Below are 20,976 nucleotides of genomic sequence, written 5' to 3'. Positions count from 1 at the left end.
TGTCAGAAAAATCACAGCAGTCTTAAGAAAGGGATTTTTGGAAATGCTAGATCATCCGAAGTCCACCTGCTGCCTCTAGGCAAGGCCAAAGTTAAACTACTCAGGTCCGGCCAAAAACTTCCTGCGAACAGAATCCCAAAGCTTCCACTCATAGTTCATTCCAAAGCGTAACAGTCAGGATATTCTTAAATTACAACTAATTACAAATCCTTTATACTACAGGATAAGCCGCATTCCTTGGGCTGATAAACCCCAATATTTCCAATTCTCTGACTCATCCACTCAACTATTAAGTAAACTTATTAAGTGTGCCCTGGTGAATTATTTCACTAAAGGTGGAGATAAAAACCTCTTAAATTCTGATAGGATCAATCAGGAGACTGACCAGCTGGGAGGAATGGCGATTCGTAGTGACAGGGTGGGGGGAGAAGTCCTCGTTGATGGAGGTGGGCACAGGGCGCCCAAGGCAGCACCAGGCAGCCCACGGGTGGGCTTAACCATATAATGCTGAAACATCGCAGCAGACTCATCCAGGGCAAACCCAGGGTGAATTCCAAGCAGCCATGCCCGGAAAACCTACGCTTTTCTTTCCCTGTGTCCTAAATCTGTCTAGCAGCACCATGTTGCCATCTTCTCTGTGTAAAAGCTTTTCATTTACTGAGGGCTGCAATTAAGTGGACTCTTTTCTCTTCTGCAAACAAAATAACTTCAGAGGCTGAATGAGAAACGTCCCGATGTGCCGCTGTTGAACAGCCACGGCTGCGGACGACGTGAGGCCCTTAGCCCACGACACCCAAGCTCGAGGAGATCCCGACCCCGGTGCCATTAGGCCTTCAGTCTGCATTTACTGAGTACCTAAGCTGTCCTCAGGGAACTGACAGTCCCCCCAGGGACAGGGCACCTGCCTCTGTGTACTGCAGTGACGTGTTACAAGGGCAGCACGGCTCCCAGCGTCGACAGAGTGCAAGGGAGGCTTTCATCCAGTTCACCCCGCAGCACACTGAGCTCAAGATCCTGTTTACCAAAACTGGGATAATAATTCTTTCTTAGTCTACGGTATGCTGCTGTGGGGACCTCAAAGGCCGAGGGTCCTAGAAAAGCATAAAAGGCAATTCAAAATAGGGACTGTTTGTTGACGAACGACGTAACGGTGCTAACCCACGCGTTAGAAGATGTGTTTCATTCACCGGTGCTGCAGGAAAGCGTGAGCAGAGGGCTAGAACGGCTGCAACGCGCTGGTGCCTGCTCCGAAAAACACACTTGACCTAATGGGGCGGGGGATGGGGGCGGGGGATCCGGAGCACATTCCAAAGTCAAGACCTCGGAAAGCGACACGCTCAGTCACTCGGCACCCGCCGCTGCTAGCGTCCTCCCGCGCGTCACTCTGCAGGCGCTCAGCACCGTCCTCGCCCTGGAAACCCTAACCGCATGTCCCAACCCGCTGGACCTAGCCGAGAGCGCCCCCTGGCGCCCACGCGCGGCCCCCGAACCCGCGGAGCGCGGGGGCGGGGCTGACGAACGAAGAAGGCGGGGGGGGGGGTCTTCTCGCGTGAACTAATGGCGTCATCGAGGCGACGGGCCCGGAAGGAAGTAGCGTGTGGAGGGGCGTGGCGGTTCCTACGGTTGCGCTGGGGTTCGGACGAGTACGGAGCGCCTGGAGGGACAGCCTGGTACGCGGCCCCCGCCCCTTAGTGCGCGCACTGGGCCTCTCTGCGGCTCCGGGCCGGAGCTGATCAGCCGTCCTCCCGGGCTCGAGCCCCAGCAGCCTTTATCCCTCAGGAGCTAGAAAGCAGCCCCTTTCTGTTTCGTCCCTTCCCCGCGAGCCCCAGGGCGCTTGGGACGCGTGACCCTCTCTCGGAAGGGAGCAGGGAAGGGGCGCGATTTGGGAGCGGGGAGCGGGGCATTTGCAGAAGGGACGCAGCTGCGGACCGGTAGCTGGCGTCCGCTACGGTAAAATAAGCGCCTCGCAGATGTCTGAGCCCGAGTTATGTTAGACCTGGGAGGCAGAGTCCACGCCCTGCATGGGTGGGCCCAGGCACGGCTGACTGAACTTTGCTGTCAGTTACCATCGTTTTTCCAGATGCTTCGGTGTTCAGCAGATGAGTCTCTAGATGCCAGCTCTTTCTCATCCTGGTGCCTGAGCGCTGTTGGACCCAGGAGCCCAGTCTTCCCACCCTGGGGAACCCTCTTTCCCCTCTAACCGTGGGGCTTGGGGACCTGTCGGGTGCAAAGTGCCGGTCAAGTGTATGGGAGGGAGTGTTCAGAGCCCTCCCCCGTTTAGATCCAAAAGAATAACTGGGAAGGTGGACGAAAAGCCAGAGAAATCCCATCGTGGAATTCTGCTCACATGCTGCCTCTGTCGCTCCAGCATCTGGAAGGACTAAATAATGGTTTCTTTTGAAATGGCAGGCAATTAGGACTGGGAGGCTCAGACCAGAATTACATAGCCACAACTGCCTGCCATTTGACATCCTCTGTAATTTGGGCAACATGCTGCAGCTGCCTCTCTTCCCTTTTACGAGCGTGAGTGGCTCCAGTGACAGCACATTCGTGTTCACAGGAAGAGAAGGCTGTGTTCTGAACGCTGCCCAATTGGCACTGGTTCTCTCTTGGGACCCGGCTGTATCTGGAGCCACTGCCTCTCCTGCGAGGTTGGGAATATAATTCCACAGCTAAGGAAGGAGTGGGAAGGTTGCCTGAGAACAGGGACGAAGAGAGTTGTAGATCTAGCTGTGTGTTCATATTACAGCAGGCTGGCTAGGAGCCACTTCCATAGAGCCCGGCTCAGTAGTGTGCTCTGTCTCCTCGGCATAGCTTTTCTCCTGCATGTCGGACCACACACGTTTTCCTGCGTCTTTTTCCCCAGGATAAAGGCTCACTGATGGCTCAGTTGGGAGCAGTTGTGGCTGTGGCTTCCAGTTTCTTTTGTGCATCTCTCTTCTCAGCTGTGCACAAGATAGAAGAGGGACATATTGGGGTGTATTACAGGTAAGGAAGGAACGGAGAAGCTTGCAACTTCCTGGTAAATGACTCTCTTTTGTAGTCACTGTCTCGCATATTCTGTCGAACAGCTGTGTATATTGAATAGAGGAGTCTTTTGGCTTGAGCTGTCGTGTCAGTGACGAGGGGAAGGGGGGACACACACACACACACACACACACAGGCTTATACACATATATAAATGTAAATATAAAACTTAGTAGTCTTAGGTTGATGCCGTGGAGGGTGAATGATGAATGTATATAGAGGTTTAGAGTTGAAATCTACAGGAAACTGGTGCTTGCAGATTATCTCTGAAACCTCGTTTTCCCCTGGCCCCCAACCAGCATCCTGGTACCGCAAGGTCACCTCCAGTGGGCAGCAGTTCTTGATGGCAACTTGAGCTAGCCTGCTCGGCTAGCCCACTCTTTAAAATTTCAGGCAAAATGAAAACTCCTGCAGATTGATGGCAAAGCAAGCTCTAGGATAGCGGTTCTTACAAGAAACCCCCCTTGTGTCACTATTTTATTGCTCTTTTAAAAAATAATAATAAATTGTATTTTTTTTCCTTCATAGTATAAAGCAAAGAAGCACTAACAAATCTTGGGTTGCTTTCCTTTCAGTAACCTCCAGGACCAACCTTTTCGCTTTAAGTCTTTATGAACTCCTTCTTATATATGCTCAAGATGCATATTCCTGGATTGCCGATGGCAAGTTCTAAAAGTCTCGTTGGGTTCCACTTTCCCCTTTATGTCTCCCCGCCTTCTGGTTATACGTCCCCAAAAAAGACTTTTAATTTTGTTACCCTTTACATACAACTTGGTTATAAAGGTAATTCTACCACCCAAAAAATGTTTGTGAACGATTTTTTAAAAATTCTTTTAACATTTTTATTTTTGAGAGAAAGAGAGCATGGGCGGAGGTGGGGCAGAGAGGGAGAGAGAGAATCCTAAACAGGCTCTGATGGATGGGGGAGGGACAGAGAGGGGCAGACACGGAATCCAAAGCAGACTCCAGGCTCTGAGCCGTCAGCACAGAGCGCAACATGGGGCTTGAACCCACGAACCCTGAGATCATGACCAGAGCCAAAGTTGGACACTCAACCCACTGAGCCACCCAGGAGCCCCTGTTTGTAAATGATTTTTAAAGCATTCTTAAAATTATTCTTCTGATCGTTCATGTCACTAGGATCCAGCATTAGTGCAGCTAATTGATAAATGTGTTACTGGACTTAACGGCCCTCCTGGGCTTGCCACAAGCTCAACGGATATGACAGAAAAGACAGAGTTCCTCTCACGTGAAGTATCACCAGGGATTCTGCTGTCTTGATTCTATTTGGCCCACGTGCCTATTTTTCTTGCCACAAAAGCATAAATAATGGTTTTATGTTGTACCATCAGGCTTCCTAGAATATTACAGTCAAGTTGAGAGGAAGGGGTCTGTGGTCATGGCTCAGGCACATGCCACTCTATACGAAACGTTTATGGGGCCGGTGCAAATAGTATTGATGTAATAGATACCTCTTGCTAAACTGCCTCTCTCTCCTTCCTCTGCAGAGGTGGTGCCCTCCTGACTTCCACCAGCGGCCCTGGTTTCCATCTCATGCTCCCTTTCATCACATCGTATAAGTCTGTGCAGGTATACTTGGCTTACGTGGTATGTTTGGACCTCTGCAGATTTGGGGTGTTCACAAATTCGTGATGCGAATTATTTACCATTAGGTCAGTATAATGCCTTTCCAAGGAATCTCATATATAAATACATACATATGTATACACGTGTATATGCACAGATGTACACACACATGTATACACATATGCGTGTGTTTATGTAGACCCATTTATTTATATACACATATGCGTATATGCATATATACAAATATATGTGTACGTGTGTGTGTGTGTGTGTGTGTGTATCTAATGGAGAATGAGGCTTCATGAACCGTGTACTCTAGAGCTTTATTTGGTTGTTGGAATAGCTGAAGGGGGTCATTGCCTTGGGCCTAGCAGCCGCAGCTGGGAATTATTTCTTCACTTCAAGGAAAAGCCAGAGAAGAATCTGTTCTGCATGTATAGAAGGAAAAGTAGGGTGCATGTGTCTGTGTGCTTTAAATCACCGGCTACCAAGATACATGGAAATAAAATGTGATTTTGCTGGTTCTTATTTGAACTTCATAGACGTGAACATAATTTGGTGGGGGATGGGGGACAGGAGAGGGAAGTTGGGCTCGGTGAAGGGAGATGACATCTGTCTAGGAGTAGGATTACTTATGACAGATCTAAAGCCTGGCTGAGTTAGTCTAGCCATCTTTGAAGTATGTCCAGCTAAGAGGGATAAGATTCAGGGAGTGACTTTAAAGCTGACCCAGGAAAACACCTCATCAGCATTCGCCCTGTACGTCTCCTCTGCTGCTTCCTCTGCTTGGCGGATTTTAGAGTGCATTTCTGCACACGATCTCATGAGCCTTACAGTGAGGCTGAGAATGGGCAGGGCCAAGTGAATAGAGAATCCGCTGTTTGAGGATGAGGAAAGGAAGAGACAGAGGTGAACACAGGTCTTAGGACTCCTAACGCAGGGTCTTTCTTACTAAACCATTACTACTCAGCTGGTCCAGATGGTGATTCACTTACAGCGACGCAGGGGTAGGCACCTTTGTTTGGGTGGGTCCAAACACCACTGCAAGGAAACATCTGGCCATATCCAGAATTAGGGCATCTCACGGGATCCGTGGCCTGACCTCCTCGCACAGAGGAGCTTTGGGTTGAAAAGGAGACTTAAAAGACATAACTGTGATGGTGAGCCTTGGTCGGAACCTGGTTCAAAAATACCAGGTGTCACACCCTGTAAATGAGGAGGGTTAGGTGGCACGTTCATGTTTAACAAGGGCGAAGCTCAGCCCAGGTGACCTCAAGGACCAGGCCACTTGGGATTCCAAAATGAAGTTACTTTGCCTGTCAGTGCCCATCTTATAGCATTTTACGTCTCCTCTATTTCTAGACCACACTGCAGACAGACGAGGTGAAGAACGTGCCTTGCGGAACTAGGTAAGGGCCCTGGAGTAAAGTGGTCAAACCTGCAGCAGCGGAAGGGCTTCTGGCTGACTGCAGGAAGGGACAGTGAAAAGGGAAGTGTCCCTTCTTGGTGGTTTTACCGAACTCCCTGCCTACTAGCTCCCTAGGTTCCAATCTGACTAGGCAGTGCGGTGCACTAGGGAGAATCAGGGGAGGCAGACAGGTTTGGGAGAGCCTGGAATGCCATGACTCGTTTGGCCTTTTTCTGTTACAAGTGAAGACCCACGAAAGGCCTTCAGCAGGCACACTGCCTGATGGAGGAAGATAGGTTTCGCATAACCAGCTATGGAGAATGTTGTAAAGGTAGGGGGAGACTGCAGGGTCCGGAAATCCAAACAGTACGCCGCTCTAGTGGCCCCTGTTGGAAAGTAAAGGAGATCTAAACTGGGACAGAGGAACAAACACCACCACAAGGAAACATTCAGGCAAATCCAGAATTAGAGCATCTCGGGATAATTGGCCTGATCTCTTCACAAGGAGGAGCTTTGGGTTAAAAAGGAGACTTAAAGACATACATGTGATGGTGAGCCTTGATTAGAACCTGGTTTGAAAATACCAACTGTAGAAGGCAGAGAGGGACTGGATTTGTCAGCAAGGCTGCCACAGTGCCACAGACTAGGTGGACACTCAGAGTCCAAGCCCGGGGCCCCCCGGGTTGTTTCCAGTGAAGCCTCTCTACCTTGCTTGCAGTTGGTGACTTTGCTGTGTCCTCACACGGCTTTTCCTCTGTACACCAGGGAGAAGGATCTCTGGCGTCTGTCTCTTTTCCTTTACTGCCCTCATGGGGGGGGGGGTGCCCCCGGGGGGCCTCACAACCTTAATCAGCATGTGAAAGGCCATCTCAGTCACCTGGGGGTTTTGGAAACGCCTACGGCTTTGTGGAGGGCACATGATTCAGTCCGCAACAGAAACAATTGGGGAAATTGGAATAAGGACAGGATATCAGAGGCTGTTAAGGAATTCTTGCTAATTTTCTTGGATTTGGGGACAGAGTTAGGACTACATAGGAAAGGGTCATTATTCATAGGTGAGTGTTGCTTCTTGAAGTGTGAAGGGGTAAAGAGGATCATGACTGCAACTTTGAGATGTTCAACATAAAAAGGTAGATCAATCAATAAGGTAAAATGTTAACAGTTGTTAAGTTTAGCGTTTGTGTATGGCCGTTAACTGTACTATTCTTTCAGCGTTCCTGTGTACCCAAAACCGCTTATAATGAATATTTACGGGAAAGGGAGTGCTTAACCAAAGCAAGGGTGAAGACAGTGAGAAATGGGGACCGTAAAATCCCACTGTGACCTTTAAGTTCTGAGAACGCCTTGACGTTTCCCTTCACTTGATTGCTTTAATCAAAAGGCATGGTGGATTCAAAAGATACAGACTACCCTTTTTTGCACTGGTAGCCCAGAAGTTTCACTGTTCTCCTTCTGGAGATATTTTTAGGAGGTGTGGTTTCTTGGGAGATTGTGTTCTTGCTGCAAGCTCGGAAGGTTCCTGCCTGGAGATCCCTGGTGTCTTCTGACCTCCCACCAGCTCTTCCCCCTTTCTGCTGAGTCACACATCTTAGGCCACCACCTAGAGCCTGCACTATGTTCCAGAGCCTGCTGGTGACGTCTTTGTTCCTTCTTCCTCCAACAGTGGTGGTGTGATGATCTACTTCGACAGAATTGAAGTGGTAAACTTCTTGGTCCCAAATGCAGGTACATTCACCCAGTTTCCCGTCACCACCCGCCCACTTGGCCCAGCATGTCCCCGGCACCCCCACAGGTCTGCCCAGCACCTCAGGCAGGGATAGCTGCCTTTTCTGACCTTGCGGTCCTGCTGTCCCTCCCAGTGTATGACATCGTGAAGAACTACACTGCCGACTATGACAAGGCCCTCATCTTCAACAAGATCCACCATGAGCTGAACCAGTTCTGCAGCGTGCATACGCTTCAGGAGGTCTACATTGAGCTCTTCGGTAAGGAGACCTCCTCTGGCCGTAGCTCCCGTAGGGCATGATGGGGACCCAGGGACAGGAAGTGTAAGCCCCGAGCTCAGGAACTGGTCTATGCTGAGGACAGCAGAAGAAGGTCACAAAGGCAGGTGAGCTTTGGGCGCAGGGAGAACAGTGGCCCGAATCAGGACTGGAATGGCAGTGTGTTCCTGCTGTCCCTAAAACACCCTTCAGTAATGAAGGCAGAGTCAGTTCTCGAAGAACCTGAGGGAGTATCCAACCCAGCACCTCATTTTCAGAGAAGGGTCCTGAGCAAGACGAAGTGACAGGGCCGAAGTTAGAACCCTTGCTTCGGTGAGCTTCCCACCACACCACACTGAATGCAGGGGAGCCAGGAAGGGTGAGGATGGCGGGGTTCACATTTAATTCTGGAAGTGGGACAAGGACAAGGACCATAGCTACTTAAAGTTCCTAGAGCTTTGTGCTCATGGGTCCTTTTAACCGTGTACCTATAGAGATGGATAGGAAAACACTTCTAAGAATCCGTATGCTTAAGAGGACCCATTTTTTTTCCTTTAATTTTTTAACATTTATTTATTTTTGGGAGACAGAGCACAAGCAGGGGAGAGGCAGAGAGAGAGGGAGACACAGAATCTGAAGCAGGCTCCAGGCTCTGAGCCATCAGCACAGAGCCCAACACAGGGGTTGAACTCACAAATTGTGAGATCATGACCGGAGCCGGAGTCAGACACCCCGTAAATCTAAATTCTAGAATCTAAATTCTAGAATCTAAAATCTAGATTTTAGATTCTAATTTGGATTCAGTGTGCTTTTAAGAAAAATTCAGTAAATTTGTTTTGTTTTGTTTTTTTTACCTCAAACTGATTAGCATTTTATAAAATATCATTACTTTTCTCTACAGCCATTGTCTTAAAACTTGTGCCATTAAATGAATATTTGAAAGCGTCTGAAACAGCAAAAGACAAAGGATTCTAATTTCCATGAAGAGAAAATGTGAAATCGGTTTGCATTAGAAAACTTCTTACTGTCAGGGCACCCAGCTGGCTCAGTCAGTGGAGCACATGACTCTGATCTCAGGGTCATGGGTTCGAGTCCCACGTTGGGTATAGAGATTACTTAAAAATAATATCTTCAAAATAAAGTAAAAAGAGAGAAAACTTCTTACTGTCATAAAAATAAACTTAATAGCTTAAGGAAGCATCTTTTACAGAGAAACTCAGAAAATATATTTGCTTTGAAATGTTTTTCTTTTTAATTTTTTTTAATGTTTTATTTATTTCTGAGAAAGAGAGAGAGACAGCGTGAGCAGGGGAGGGTCAGAGAGAGAGGGAGACACAGAATCCGAAGCAGGTTCCAGGCTCTGAGCTGTCAGCACAGATCCCGACGTGGGGCTTCAACCCACAAGCCATGAAATCATGACCTAAGCTGAAGTCGGATGCTTAACCGACTGAGCCATCCAGGCGCCCCAGTGCTTTTCTTTTCAAAGTTAAGTGTTGGGGCACCTGGGTGCTTCAGTCGCTTGAGTATCTGACTTTTGATTTCGGCTCAGCTCATGATCTAGGATTGTAGTATCGAATCCCATGTCAGGCCCTGCACTGAGCATGGAGCCTGCTTAAGATTCTCTCTGTCTCTGTATGCCACTCTACCCGGTTCATGCTCTCTCTTTTTCAAAAAATTAATTGATTAATTAAAAAAATAAAGTTTTGGGAGGTCACTGTCTTGCTTAGAACCTATTTGCATCTGTAAAAGAGAAATCTGTGCCTCTTATCCCATTCCTGACATGGGGAGGGTTTCCCCCTGGTTCTGTCCCCACGGGACTCACGGCTCTGACTCAGCATCACTGCCTCTTTCCCATCACCGCCTACACTGCCACTCCCTCTCTGCCCACTTTATAAACACATTACCTGGTACTTGCTCAGAAGTTGACCTGACTCAACCTCTCCGTCTAATATAACCTCATCAGCATTCATCTGCAGAACTGTAGTGTGTAAACAACTTATTACTAGTGTTGCGCTGATAATAAACCACCTTACAAAATATTTCTTCCAGATTTTCCTAGAAAGTCACTCGCCCAGGGCCACAAGTGCCCACTAATAAATGACAATGTTATTAGTAACATAGGGAGGGCGCAGAACAGCTCAAAGTTTGGTTGATCTCCTATCTAAAGTAGAAAATATGAAATGTGATGTTTGTCTCCAGCTGTCAAATTGTTAAACATGTATCAGGTCTGAGGGGCTGCCTTTGGGGCACTTGTCCCTCGTGCTGAGGCTCGTGCGAGCACATCCAGTGCACAGAAATGTTAAAATCCCTTGCTGGCCCATGTGACAGTTGAAGGAAGTGCTGTTTTAAACCCTGCAAATTAAAGCTTAGCAGTCAATCAGGATTATTATTTTGAGCTGTTTATTAAATTAATAAGTAGATTTATGGTGCTAGCTTAAGCACAGCTCTGAGCCTCCATGGGCCTCCATTTGGGCATCTATTAAAACCAGGGGTTCTGCTTGCTGTTCCTCAGAGGCTCCTGTTTGTGCACAGGTGACCAAGAATGGCTACTTAAAGCAGGTGGCAGCTGACAGGGAGGTAATTCAGTTCCAGTGCCCCAGCCAGATTTCAAGGTTTCATGGAGTCTTCTCGATGCCTTGCAGGATCTTATTGAGAACTTCGGGGGGGTTGGGGGGAGCCCCAGGCCTGCAGGATCACGGCCAGGAGGGGTAACCAGTTAGAGCTCTTCCTACACTTGCCTGTGAAATGCCTCCCCTGTGAATTCCGACAGTGCAATCAGGGCCAAAGCAAACGACACATCAGAGGACTTGGGCTCATTTCCAGAACCAAACATTTTCATTTTCCCCTTGTGTTATTTGTTGGGAGTTCTTAATGGAAATAGTCTTCCCTGGGGCTTTCCTTGATGTCAGAGTCTGTTTTTCTTGTAGAAACTTCTAAAATTATGAGATTTAATGTGCTTGGCTCTCTTCGAAATACCTAACATAGCCACCCCACCTTCCTTCCTCTTGAAAATGGGGTGCTTGCCTTCTCTTTTGCTGTCTGGGGGAGGGCTACTGTATGACTCAAGAAATGTGTTAGAATTGTTGTTTGTTGTTTTTCTTTTGAAAACTCCCATTTCCTTTTAGGCAAGGTTGATACTTTCAACAGCCTCGGTGATTTTACCTGGAGGCCACAGGAAAGGATACTCTTCCCTCTAGCTTATGTAGAGGGTCTGCACAGGCATGTCGCTTGAGGGGTGGGCGGTTTGAGGGGAGCGCCTGGTGGGCTCAGTCAGATAAGCGACTGACTTCAGCTCAGGTCATGATCTCACAGTTCGTGAGTTCAAGCTCCGCATTGGGCTCTGTGCTGACAGCTGAGAGCCTGGAGCCTGCTTCGGATTCTGTCTCCCTCTCTCTCTGCCCCTCATCCGCTCACACTCTGTCTCTCTTTCAAACATAAATAAACATTAAAAATTAAAAAAAAAAAAAAAAAAGACGTGCAGAGGATCTTTAAATTTCTGGGCTCTGCCTTGGAAAGACCTTTGGCCTATCAGGTGCATTCTTGAGCAGTTGTTTTAGTTTGTATGCCACCCCCACACTTCCCTCCACTCTCCCTAAAAAAAGGTAACAACATTTTCTGCCTTTCTTGATCCCAGATCAGATTGATGAGAATCTCAAGCTGGCTTTGCAGCAGGACCTGACCTCCATGGCCCCCGGGCTCGTCATCCAAGTAAGCATGGCCACAGCGGGAGCACCCCCTGGTAAAGGTGCACGCCCGCAGGGCGGGTGCATGCAGGTCAAGGGCTGGTGGGGGATGCTCGGTCCCTCAGCCACCCTCACCTTCCCAATAAGGTGCTATTCTTGTCCTTCTCCAGGCTGTGCGGGTGACAAAGCCCAACATACCCGAGGCGATCCGCAGAAACTACGAGTTGATGTGAGTATTCCCTCTGGGCAGCCTAGACCCCCGCTCTCTCCCACACCCCCCACCTCATCCTATCCCAGAGTTAACTGAAGCCGTGGTGCGCGTTTCTTCCCCTGTTGAGTGTGCGGTACAGCCCGCTGCACTGTAAGAGGAGCGGGTCTGTCACGACAGTCACCGGGCCCAGTAACTGGGATTGGGAGCTGCAGCAGAGGCCCTTTCGGGCAGTGCAATGGGCCAGGGGGGCATGATTTGTGCATCGTGGCTCATGCCCATGAAGACAGGAGGGAGAGACGGTTACGTGGGCAGGAGGGTACGTTTTACCTGAGCAAATCACGCTCTGTGTCTCACCAATGAGCTCTTCTGGAGGAGAAAAAGAGCCGCGTCACCGCCTGAGACAGATCACCTTTTACCTGGGACAGTGAGCAGCCTTCCAGGAGAGTGAGAGACCCAAGCTCGCCTCTCCTCGGCACAGTTTGGCTTCTCCAGGCCTTTCCTCGGAAGCCATCGCAGCCTCACGGCTGCCTGTGTTTCTCCCTTCAGGGAAAGCGAGAAGACAAAGCTGCTCATCGCAGCCCAGAAGCAGAAGGTGGTGGAGAAGGAAGCTGAGACAGAGCGGAAGAAGGCCCTTATCGGTCTGAGTGTGGTTCGGGAATCCCCTTTCAGGGCAGAAGGGCCGGGGATGGTGGGGGGATGGCGAGGAGGCCCCAGGCGCGGTTAGATCACACAGTCTTCCAGACCCCGGCCACACGCGGGGGCGGCGTTCGTAGTCCAGGAAACCAGGGTGAAACTGGCAGATCACAGCCGGAGCTAATGCGTTTTGAGTCTCTCCATGTCTCTGAAATGAAAGAACCCTTCCTGGTAATTCGTAATCGATAGTAGTAGTAGCTAGTACCCATCCAGCACCTACCACCAGCCAGGCACTTTTCTAAGCGCTTACAGTGACTGGTCTCGCTCCTCACAAGCACGCAGTGAGGCAGGTACCATCGTGAACCTCACTTTACTGAGCTGGAGATCCAAGGGGCTAACCAAAATGGCAAGTAAGTGTGGAAGTAGGGTTTGCCCCCAGAGACCCTGGTCAGAATCCGGCTCCTAACCTCTGCACTAGATGGTCAACGAATGCTGACTGCTTCCCACGGTGAAGTGGCAGGAGGGAACTATTTACCGTATTCCTTAAAATGCCCTTTGAGGAGAAACACCCTTGTGATGTAGGAGAGATTGGGATTCGTTCCTCCCTTTCATGGGAGGGCCCGGGTCTCCCTGCCGACTGTCTGGTGCCCATGCCATGGTGCCACGCTCAGGGGTGCAGTCCACGTGTTCCCACCGCGGTCGCCCTCTGGGGCCCTCCCTCTGAGTGCACCCGCATCCCTGTCTCAGGGACTCCGATCCCAGGAAGGGTGAGATTTAGTCCAGCTTGTGAAACATCCATAGTGCTCTAAGCCTTTTCTCAACATCATTACCACAGAGGCAGAAAAAGTGGCTCAGGTGGCAGAAATCACCTATGGGCAGAAGGTGATGGAGAAGGAGACCGAGAAAAAGATTTCAGAAATCGAAGGTGAGCCAAGCTGAAATGAGTGCCTAGGTTTTCCTCATGCCCCGCTGTGTTGCGGGGTGGGGGCAGGGGGCAGGGGCGGGAGAGCCCTCTCCTTGGCTCTTTAACCTTTGTTCTAAGATGTCCTGATTTCCTTGGAAAGTCCCTTTTTGTTTGCTCTTTGAGTCGAGTTTGGGGGAGATTTGGGCCGGGCTGGCATACGTTTTCCACTTCAAAGAGCATTCGTTTGTTCAATAAATGTCCATGGAGTGCCGTTAGGCGCTCTCGGGTGAGGCATAAGGAAAAGAAAAATTGCATAAATCCCTGCTGTCTGGCAAGGGTCTCAGAGCCGTGGAAGTGAACTCAGAGGCTAGGCCAGTTAAACATCCGACTCCCGCTCAGGTCATGATCTCATAGTTCTTGGGTTCAAGCCCCATGTCAAGCTCTGTGGTGACAGCTCAGAGCCTGGAGCCTGCTTCAGATTCTGTGTCTCCCTCTCTCTCTGCCCCTCCCCCGCTTGCTCTGTCTTTGTCTCTCAAAATAAAGACATAAAAAAAATTTTTTTAATAAAAATTAAAAAAAGAAAGCAAATTCTAGGATGGAAATAGGACCTCGAGGCCCAGCATCTAAGTGCCATGTCCACTCATACTCACCGTAGGGCCCCTCAGGCTTTGCGGGGGCCCAGTGAGGAGCCAGCTACAGTTTTACAGGCCAGCCGCTCCTCTTTGGAGAGCTCTTGGCAAAACGACGCATTTTTATTTCTTATGAAAACATGTCATCAGGTGCTAAGGCCACTTGAGTGGGCCCCACGCGGCCAGCACCCCTGCCCAACAGAACACTCCTCCCACCCGGGGTCTTGCTGGGGGTGTGGGGTAAGAACCCGCCACAGGCTCCCCTTTCTTCCCAGGCTTTTTGCTACAAATATTACACATGGCTGGCCTCATTCCCAAGGCAAGGGAGCAGGCATCAAAAATTTTGCATCAGCTTGACAGAAAGCTGGTCTCGGCAGATGAAGGAAGTGTTTGGCTCACGTAGTGGAGGTTTGACTGAGTCTTCATCCAAACAGGTGTTAGTCTGGACCATGGCACGGAATTCTCTTATTTAGAGTTGTGCCAGTTTAACCACTGTTAACTAGAACCTTCTCGAAGTGATCGATGGAAATAGAAGTGAAGTTGGAGAGGGACTGAGCTGTTTCATGTTGGTGGCATCCAGTTTTGGGGGAGCCACGTCTGGCTGTGTTCAGAGCCTCCTGTGGGCTCTGCCATAAGCCTGTGGACACAGGAAATGTCTCTGGGCAGTGCTTTCCCCGCGACTGCCTTCTCGGATGGCGGATGACACTGGGCAGAGCACCAGACATGCTCAGCCTTAGTCCCCACTTTTGGGAGATGGATGCCTTCAAGGCACTTTTCACCTGTGGTCGGTTTTCACAACTCGTGAAGTAGGAAAAAATGCCTCTCTCCCATTTCACTGAAGATGAAACCAAAGCACAGGGAGAAAAGAGCAATCTCTCAAGCTCACAGAGGCGATGGGTAGGGAGGACGAGGGGCGGGGGGGTGGGGTAGGACATCTCAGGGCTTGGTGTTCCGGTAGCAGCAGCTACACTGCATTTCACTGCATTCTTGCCCTCAGATGCTGCGTTTCTGGCACGGGAGAAGGCAAAGGCTGATGCCGAGTGCTACACCGCTATGAAAATCGCCGAGGCAAACAAGGTAAAGCCCAGTGCACCTGATGATGGGAAGGTGTGTTTGGCTTTGGGCTGATGTGGTTTGCAAGCTCCTGGCGTTGGATGGCCAGATGTGCTGGCAGCCGTGCCACATGCGCCTGGTGCTCCCCTTTTCTTTAGCCACTCCTCAACAGGACTTGCATTGTTGTGTTCGACACAGAAATTCCTCAAACTCTTGCAGCTCTGAGCTTGCAAATGCATGAGTACCCGTTACTAACAGAACAGTGAGGCCAGGAAAGAGTAGAGAAGGCGCCTTTCTTTGACAGAGACCCTCTCCTTGTGAAAAGCGAAGCGTGCCACCCCGAGTTTTCTTGAATCTGGCTGCACATAGCCTCCTTTCCTTCTTTGTGCTTACAGCTGAAGCTGACCCCGGAGTATCTGCAGCTGATGAAGTACAAAGCCATTGCTTCCAACAGCAAGATTTACTTTGGCAAGGACATCCCGAACATGTTTGTGGACGCCGCGAGCAGTCTGGGCAAGCAGTTTGAGGGGTTCGTGGACAAGCTGAGTTTCGATGATGACCCCCTGGAAGTAGACCCTGAGGAGAACTGAAATCTTTGTGTACAACCTCAAATGACACTTAAAAGAGATCTTTATTTTTTAATGATGAACCAGGATGCTCCTCCCTCCCACATGACCTGCTTTGACTCTCTTCCATGTTTGGTGGTGGAAAAAGAAGAAATGCATTTAAATCGATTTCCCTTCCTGGGAATGGAGGGCTAGGGGTGATGATTTGGGGTTTTATTCAGGTAAGTGGGTCAGATGACTTGGGTTAAGATTGGGAAACCATGGTTTTGACCTTTGACCTCGAGACACTAATTTTAGCCCTTTGAAGCTGATTTAAGTAGGGACTGGGTCCTTACAGAGTGAGAGAAACGAGAAATGTAGGGTGTTGCCTCCGGGTGATTAGGTTCCCTGACTTGGGAAAACACGGACCTGTCTTCTCACCCCGGCCTCCAAGGTGGGAGATGCCTGTGGGTGAGGCTCGGCACCGGAGCAAACGTGTGCTTCTGAGTCTGCCCGCCAAGCTGCGAGGGGACGGCTGCAGGGGATGCTGGGCTTCACGGGTGTCTCTGTCGGGGTGTCTGGGAGTTATTAGAGGTGCACTTTCTTGAACGTTCTTAGGGAAGAACCGTGCTAGAATCTGCGGGCTCTTCTCTCCAACACCCCCCTTGCCCCAGGGTCTAACGGACTGGTGGTTTCCGACTACATTCCACACACTTTTTTTAAAACTTTCCGCCTGTGCTGTGATTCGGTTTTTTCCTCTCAAATCTGTTGACTGGTTCCACTCGGCATCAAGAAGACAGGAACAAACAACCCAAGTGTCTTAATAGCTGCCGAAGTAGGGTCGTTGCCTCTCTCGGCCACCGTGGTACATGCTTGGCCAACCACGAGTGTTCCTTGGGATCCGGTGTCTTCTGCTGTGGGGATCCTGCATTGAAGAGCTCCTGTGGGGGAGGAGGAGGGCCCCCCTGGAAGATCTCCCCATCGTGATGCCTCTAGCTTGCACTGGCAGTAGTCTGACGTAGCGATAAAAAGGGAGCCTGTTCTCTGAGTAGCAGCGTTTTTAAATCGAGGGCACCAACGGCCGCACAGGTCAGACTGAGTGCTAAGTCTCCAGGGACAGCGATGGACGTGCATGTCCGAGGTCCTGCCCCAGCCCCTGGGTTGGAAGGGCTGCATCAAAATCTGTTCAGATGTTTGGTTTTGGCTTTAGTTTAGTTTCGTTTTTTCCATTTCTAATTAGGAAAACTTTGAGTCACTCTGGGAGATTTGTGATGGAGGAGAACAAACGTGAAAGAAAGGTTTTCTTCTATCCTGAAATTGGGGGGTGGGGTGTCCAGCTTATGTAGCCCACAAGTCGTGCACCGGCTTGCTAGGTTATCTCGAGTTAACTTGCAGACACGTTGTTACTCTGCGTGACAAGCTCTGGCTTAGGACCCGCCCTTGTTATTAGCTGACCTCCCTACCCCCACAAAGGAACTACCACCCTCCCGCCTTGGTAATACTATGAATGCTACTTACTGGCACTGATCCCCACCTCCTGTTTGGTCCCATGCCCAGACTTCTGGCTTATTGAATGGTCCCAAAATTCGGGCCGGCTCGCTCCACAAGTAGCACCAGGCTTGTCTAGAGTCTGGGGAGCAGTCCGCCTGCTTAGGTAGAAACAAAATGTTAACTCCTCTGAAATGCTGCCCTTCTCTGTTTTCACCGCTGGGACTTCTCAAAGCATTCGTCCCGGTTACCCTTTGTGCAGGCGGCCACATGTCCGTGGGAATGACGGACTTTAATGTGCGCACAGGTGCTTGCAGAAGACAGGCGGTCCCCCAAGACCAACAGGGCATCTGTCGTTAAGACATACTCCCCTCCATTTCGGTGCCACTGACCACTTGCTGGGAGCCACAGGACACGTGACATCCAGCACCTCCAATTTACCTATTTGTCAGCTCCCCGTACCTGAGGCTTGCTGCCCGGCCTCAGAAAACACTACTTCAACCGAGTACAAGGCAAGGCTATCTCAGCCTCTGAAGAGCACGTTGCTCATGTCCTTAACTTGAAAGTCTCTCTAATGCCAACACCCTGTGATAGTTGGTCCCTCGCACTGGATACACTTTAACCACAACAGAGTCTCAGTAAAGTCCTGCTGCACCTGCCCCGCTCACTGCTATAGTGGCTTCAGCTTTAAACACAAAGTATAGATGTTGCAGTTTGGTTTAAAGTCAACTTTTCTGTAACCTGCCTGAACCATGAAATCATGGAGGTCAGCGGTTTCCTCAGCTTGGGCGTTACCAGTCTGCCTGTGCAACTTTGTTTCTTTAACACTCACCCGAAAATCTGACCTTAAAACATTTGAATTCTAAACATGTAAAATGTGACAGTCTACAGTTTTGTAGGCAGTAAAGTCATGGCTGCTATTTATAAATGGAACTTCTATCAAAACAAGTAACTGTTTATAAAATTCAGTTTTTGTAGGATTTTCCAAGGAAAAGTCACCTTGGCTGAATGTTTCTCACTAAACTTTACAGAAGTGGTTCATATTCGGTACTGTTTTTAATCGCTTTTTTAATATAAGGACAGAATATTTGCAAGGAAGCCAAAGTTTGTTACTTTTTATAAGAGTAAAATAAAAAAATCTGAAAGTAACGGTGGTCATACTCAGCTGAAGGAGGGAAAAATTTGACAGAATTTTAGCAATATATCGACCCCAAAAAAGTTGTTTTTTAAGTGATCTATTGTAATTTCTATGGGTCTGTGTATCTTTCAGCACTGAGAACTTTGCCATTTACAGAGAGTAAGTAGTGAAAGTAAGATCATCGTATTTACTGACTTACCTGATAAGTTTGATTGAAGATAAGCCTCAATCCTCAGTTGAAAATAAACCTGTATCTTGGCTAGTGGCTGCTCTGTGTCCATGAAGTTAACCTCTGCTTTAGTGCTCAGTAAGATTCTAGCCATGGTTTCTATTGCTTCCTTAGAAAAGAGTTAATAGCCAATCAGTTTGTGTTTGTATTTCCATTTCTTTTTATTCCCATTTCTGTGTAAGCTGGTAATTGAATAGTCAAACGAATTCTACTTTGAAAGAGCCCCAATGGTTTAATGACCCCCCTTTGTAAATGAGAAATGATTCTTGTTATATTAATGACTCTACGAATAATATGTTGGATTAATTGCCTTAGGTTGATAGCTGGAGGAATTGTTTTAGACAACACTAAAGGTGTGAATTTATATCTGAGTTTTATTTTCAGTCTTGCTAAATAAAATGAGTCTTTGTATTTACATTTTTAAAAATTTTTTTAACGTTTAATCATTTTTGAGAGAGCGTGCAAACAGAGGAGGGGCAGAGAGGGAGACACAGAATCCCAAGTAGGCTCCAGGCTCTGAGCTGTCAGCACAGAGCCTGACATGGGGCTCAAACCCACAAACTGTGGGATCATAACCTGAACTGAATTCGGATGCTTAACCAACTGAGCCACCCAGGTGCCCCTGTATTTGCTTTTTTATCAAAGTGAAATTCAGCAATAGCTATGTTAGAATAGGTGACATAAAGCAATAAAACATCCCTCCCTAGTGGGACACCCCTGCGTGGCTCAGTTGGTTGAGCATCCGGGAATTCTTGATTGTGGCTCAGGTCATGATCCCAGAGTCATGGGATCAAGCCCCTTCTAGGTCTGTGCTGAGCATGGAGCCTGCTTAGTATTCTCTCTCTGCCCCCCTCCCTCTGCCTCTGCCCCTCTTCCTCACTTGTGCATGTGCTTACTCACTCTCAAAAAATAAACATTAAAAAACTATATATATATAGTTTTATATGTATATATACACAGGTGAATATCTCCATTATCATTGCAGAAACAGTAAACAACTAATCTGTAAACTTGGCATGATTCTGGATGGGTGCTGTAGAGGTTTGCTGATTTTAAAGAATCCATACACTGCTACACTTCTCCAAAGGGCAGAGATACCTTCAGTTGACCCAAAACTCATTCTGATACCAACTTAATGAGAAAGTCGCAGTCTCTTCTCTGGAAAGCCGCCCAGCCTAAGACTGCCAAACAAAATACAGGATGCTCAGTTCAATTTGAATTTCATGTGAACGACCAATAATATGCAGTGTAAGTATGTCTCAAACACTGAGTGAGACATACTATTTATATGAAATGCATGCTGAACTGGATATCCTGTATTTTTATTTGCCAAATTTGTCAACCTTAGGCTAGGCTTTCTTAGGTTTTTTAATGGTGCTCTCAAACTTTTTCTCTTGGTTTCAGAGCCACTACACAAATATGAACTTACAATTGAATGGGTAAGTTAAGAATGTAGTTATTGGGGTTACACGGCCATGATTCAGATCCCTGCTCTACCCCTTCTTAAGTGTATGATCTTAAGTTCTTTAACCTTTTCTGAGCCTCAGTTTCTTCATCTATAAAATGGGTTGAGTGGAGTAAATGAAACAATGCATGTGAAGGAAAAGGTTAGCACTGTGCCTAGCCTGTGTGAGTGCTCAAAAATAACATTTTCAGTATCTGGAAAAACAGACTCAGAAGCACACAACTATAAAGTGGGTACCACTACGTGGAAAAATCAACAAGATGTGATAACAGAAGATTACAGATTGCTCAGCACAGAGAGGGAAAGGAGAACAATATTGAAATGCAGCAAACAGTTAAGATTACAACTTCTACAGAAGTGGCATATATAGAAAATAAGCAGGTTTGGTCCTGTTGAGAACTCCTGGTTCTGAGCTCCAATTTATAAAGAGGAGGGGCACCTGGGTGGCTCAGTCAGTTAAGCAGCCGAAGACAGTTAAGCAGCCGACTTCAGCTCAGGTCATAATCTCACTGTTTGTGGGTTCGAGCCCCATATCCAGCTCTGTGCTGTCAGCTCAGAGCCTGGAGCCTGCTTCAGATTCCGTATCTCTCTCTCTCTCTGCCCCTCCCCTGCTCATGCTCTGTCTCTTTCTCAAAAATAAAACATTAAAATTTTTTTAATAAAAAGTTGAGGAGGCTAGCAAAACATAATGTCAAAACCAAAATTTAAAAAGTATGGCAATAAAGCCCACAGGTTGCCTCCATTAAAGGCAGAAGGGGAATTTAGCGACTTCACATTGACAAAAGTTGTACGATGGTTGGCGAGGCATTCTCTAGCTCCTCAGAGACCACAGAAGAGGAAATTAGCTTCCAGAATAGAGTATTTTAAAAGATTTTACTTGAGATAAGCCTGGCTAAAACTTGAAATCCTGAGAAGTAGTTGTGTGCAAATAGAAAATAACTCCAGGGATTAGCGTGAATAACATTTTCCTTGACAGGCTTCAAAAATTGGGGAG

At 48.3% G+C, this 20,976-nt stretch overlaps 1 protein-coding gene across 2 annotated transcripts; it reads left to right on the top strand.

Moving 5' to 3' along the window:
- Positions 1 to 1,601: 1,601 nt before the first annotated feature.
- Positions 1,602 to 18,934, top strand: ERLIN2 (ER lipid raft associated 2). Of its 2 annotated transcripts, none has more exons than XM_039242538.1 (12): positions 1,602 to 1,670; positions 2,867 to 2,988; positions 4,536 to 4,617; positions 5,977 to 6,023; positions 7,686 to 7,747; positions 7,882 to 8,007; positions 11,639 to 11,712; positions 11,858 to 11,916; positions 12,445 to 12,536; positions 13,367 to 13,456; positions 15,062 to 15,141; positions 15,513 to 18,934. In XM_039242538.1, the coding sequence occupies exons 2-12, from the start codon at positions 2,882 to 2,884 to the stop codon at positions 15,705 to 15,707; spliced, it is 1,014 nt and encodes a 337-aa protein (XP_039098469.1). In that variant the 5' UTR covers positions 1,602 to 1,670; positions 2,867 to 2,881; the 3' UTR covers positions 15,708 to 18,934. The 2 variants fall into 2 exon arrangements, with proteins under 2 accessions (XP_039098469.1, XP_039098470.1); XM_039242539.1 differs by lacking the exon at positions 1,602 to 1,670 and adding an exon at positions 1,704 to 1,950.
- The last annotated feature ends 2,042 nt before the right edge of the window (positions 18,935 to 20,976 follow it).

Source organism: Hyaena hyaena, unplaced genomic scaffold, assembly GCF_003009895.1.
Source record: "Hyaena hyaena isolate Hyena2069 unplaced genomic scaffold, ASM300989v1 scaffold_215, whole genome shotgun sequence".
NCBI classification, from domain to species: domain Eukaryota; kingdom Metazoa; phylum Chordata; class Mammalia; order Carnivora; family Hyaenidae; genus Hyaena; species Hyaena hyaena.
Note: the sequence above shows the minus strand (reverse complement) of the source record. Positions and strands in the feature narration are given on the sequence as shown.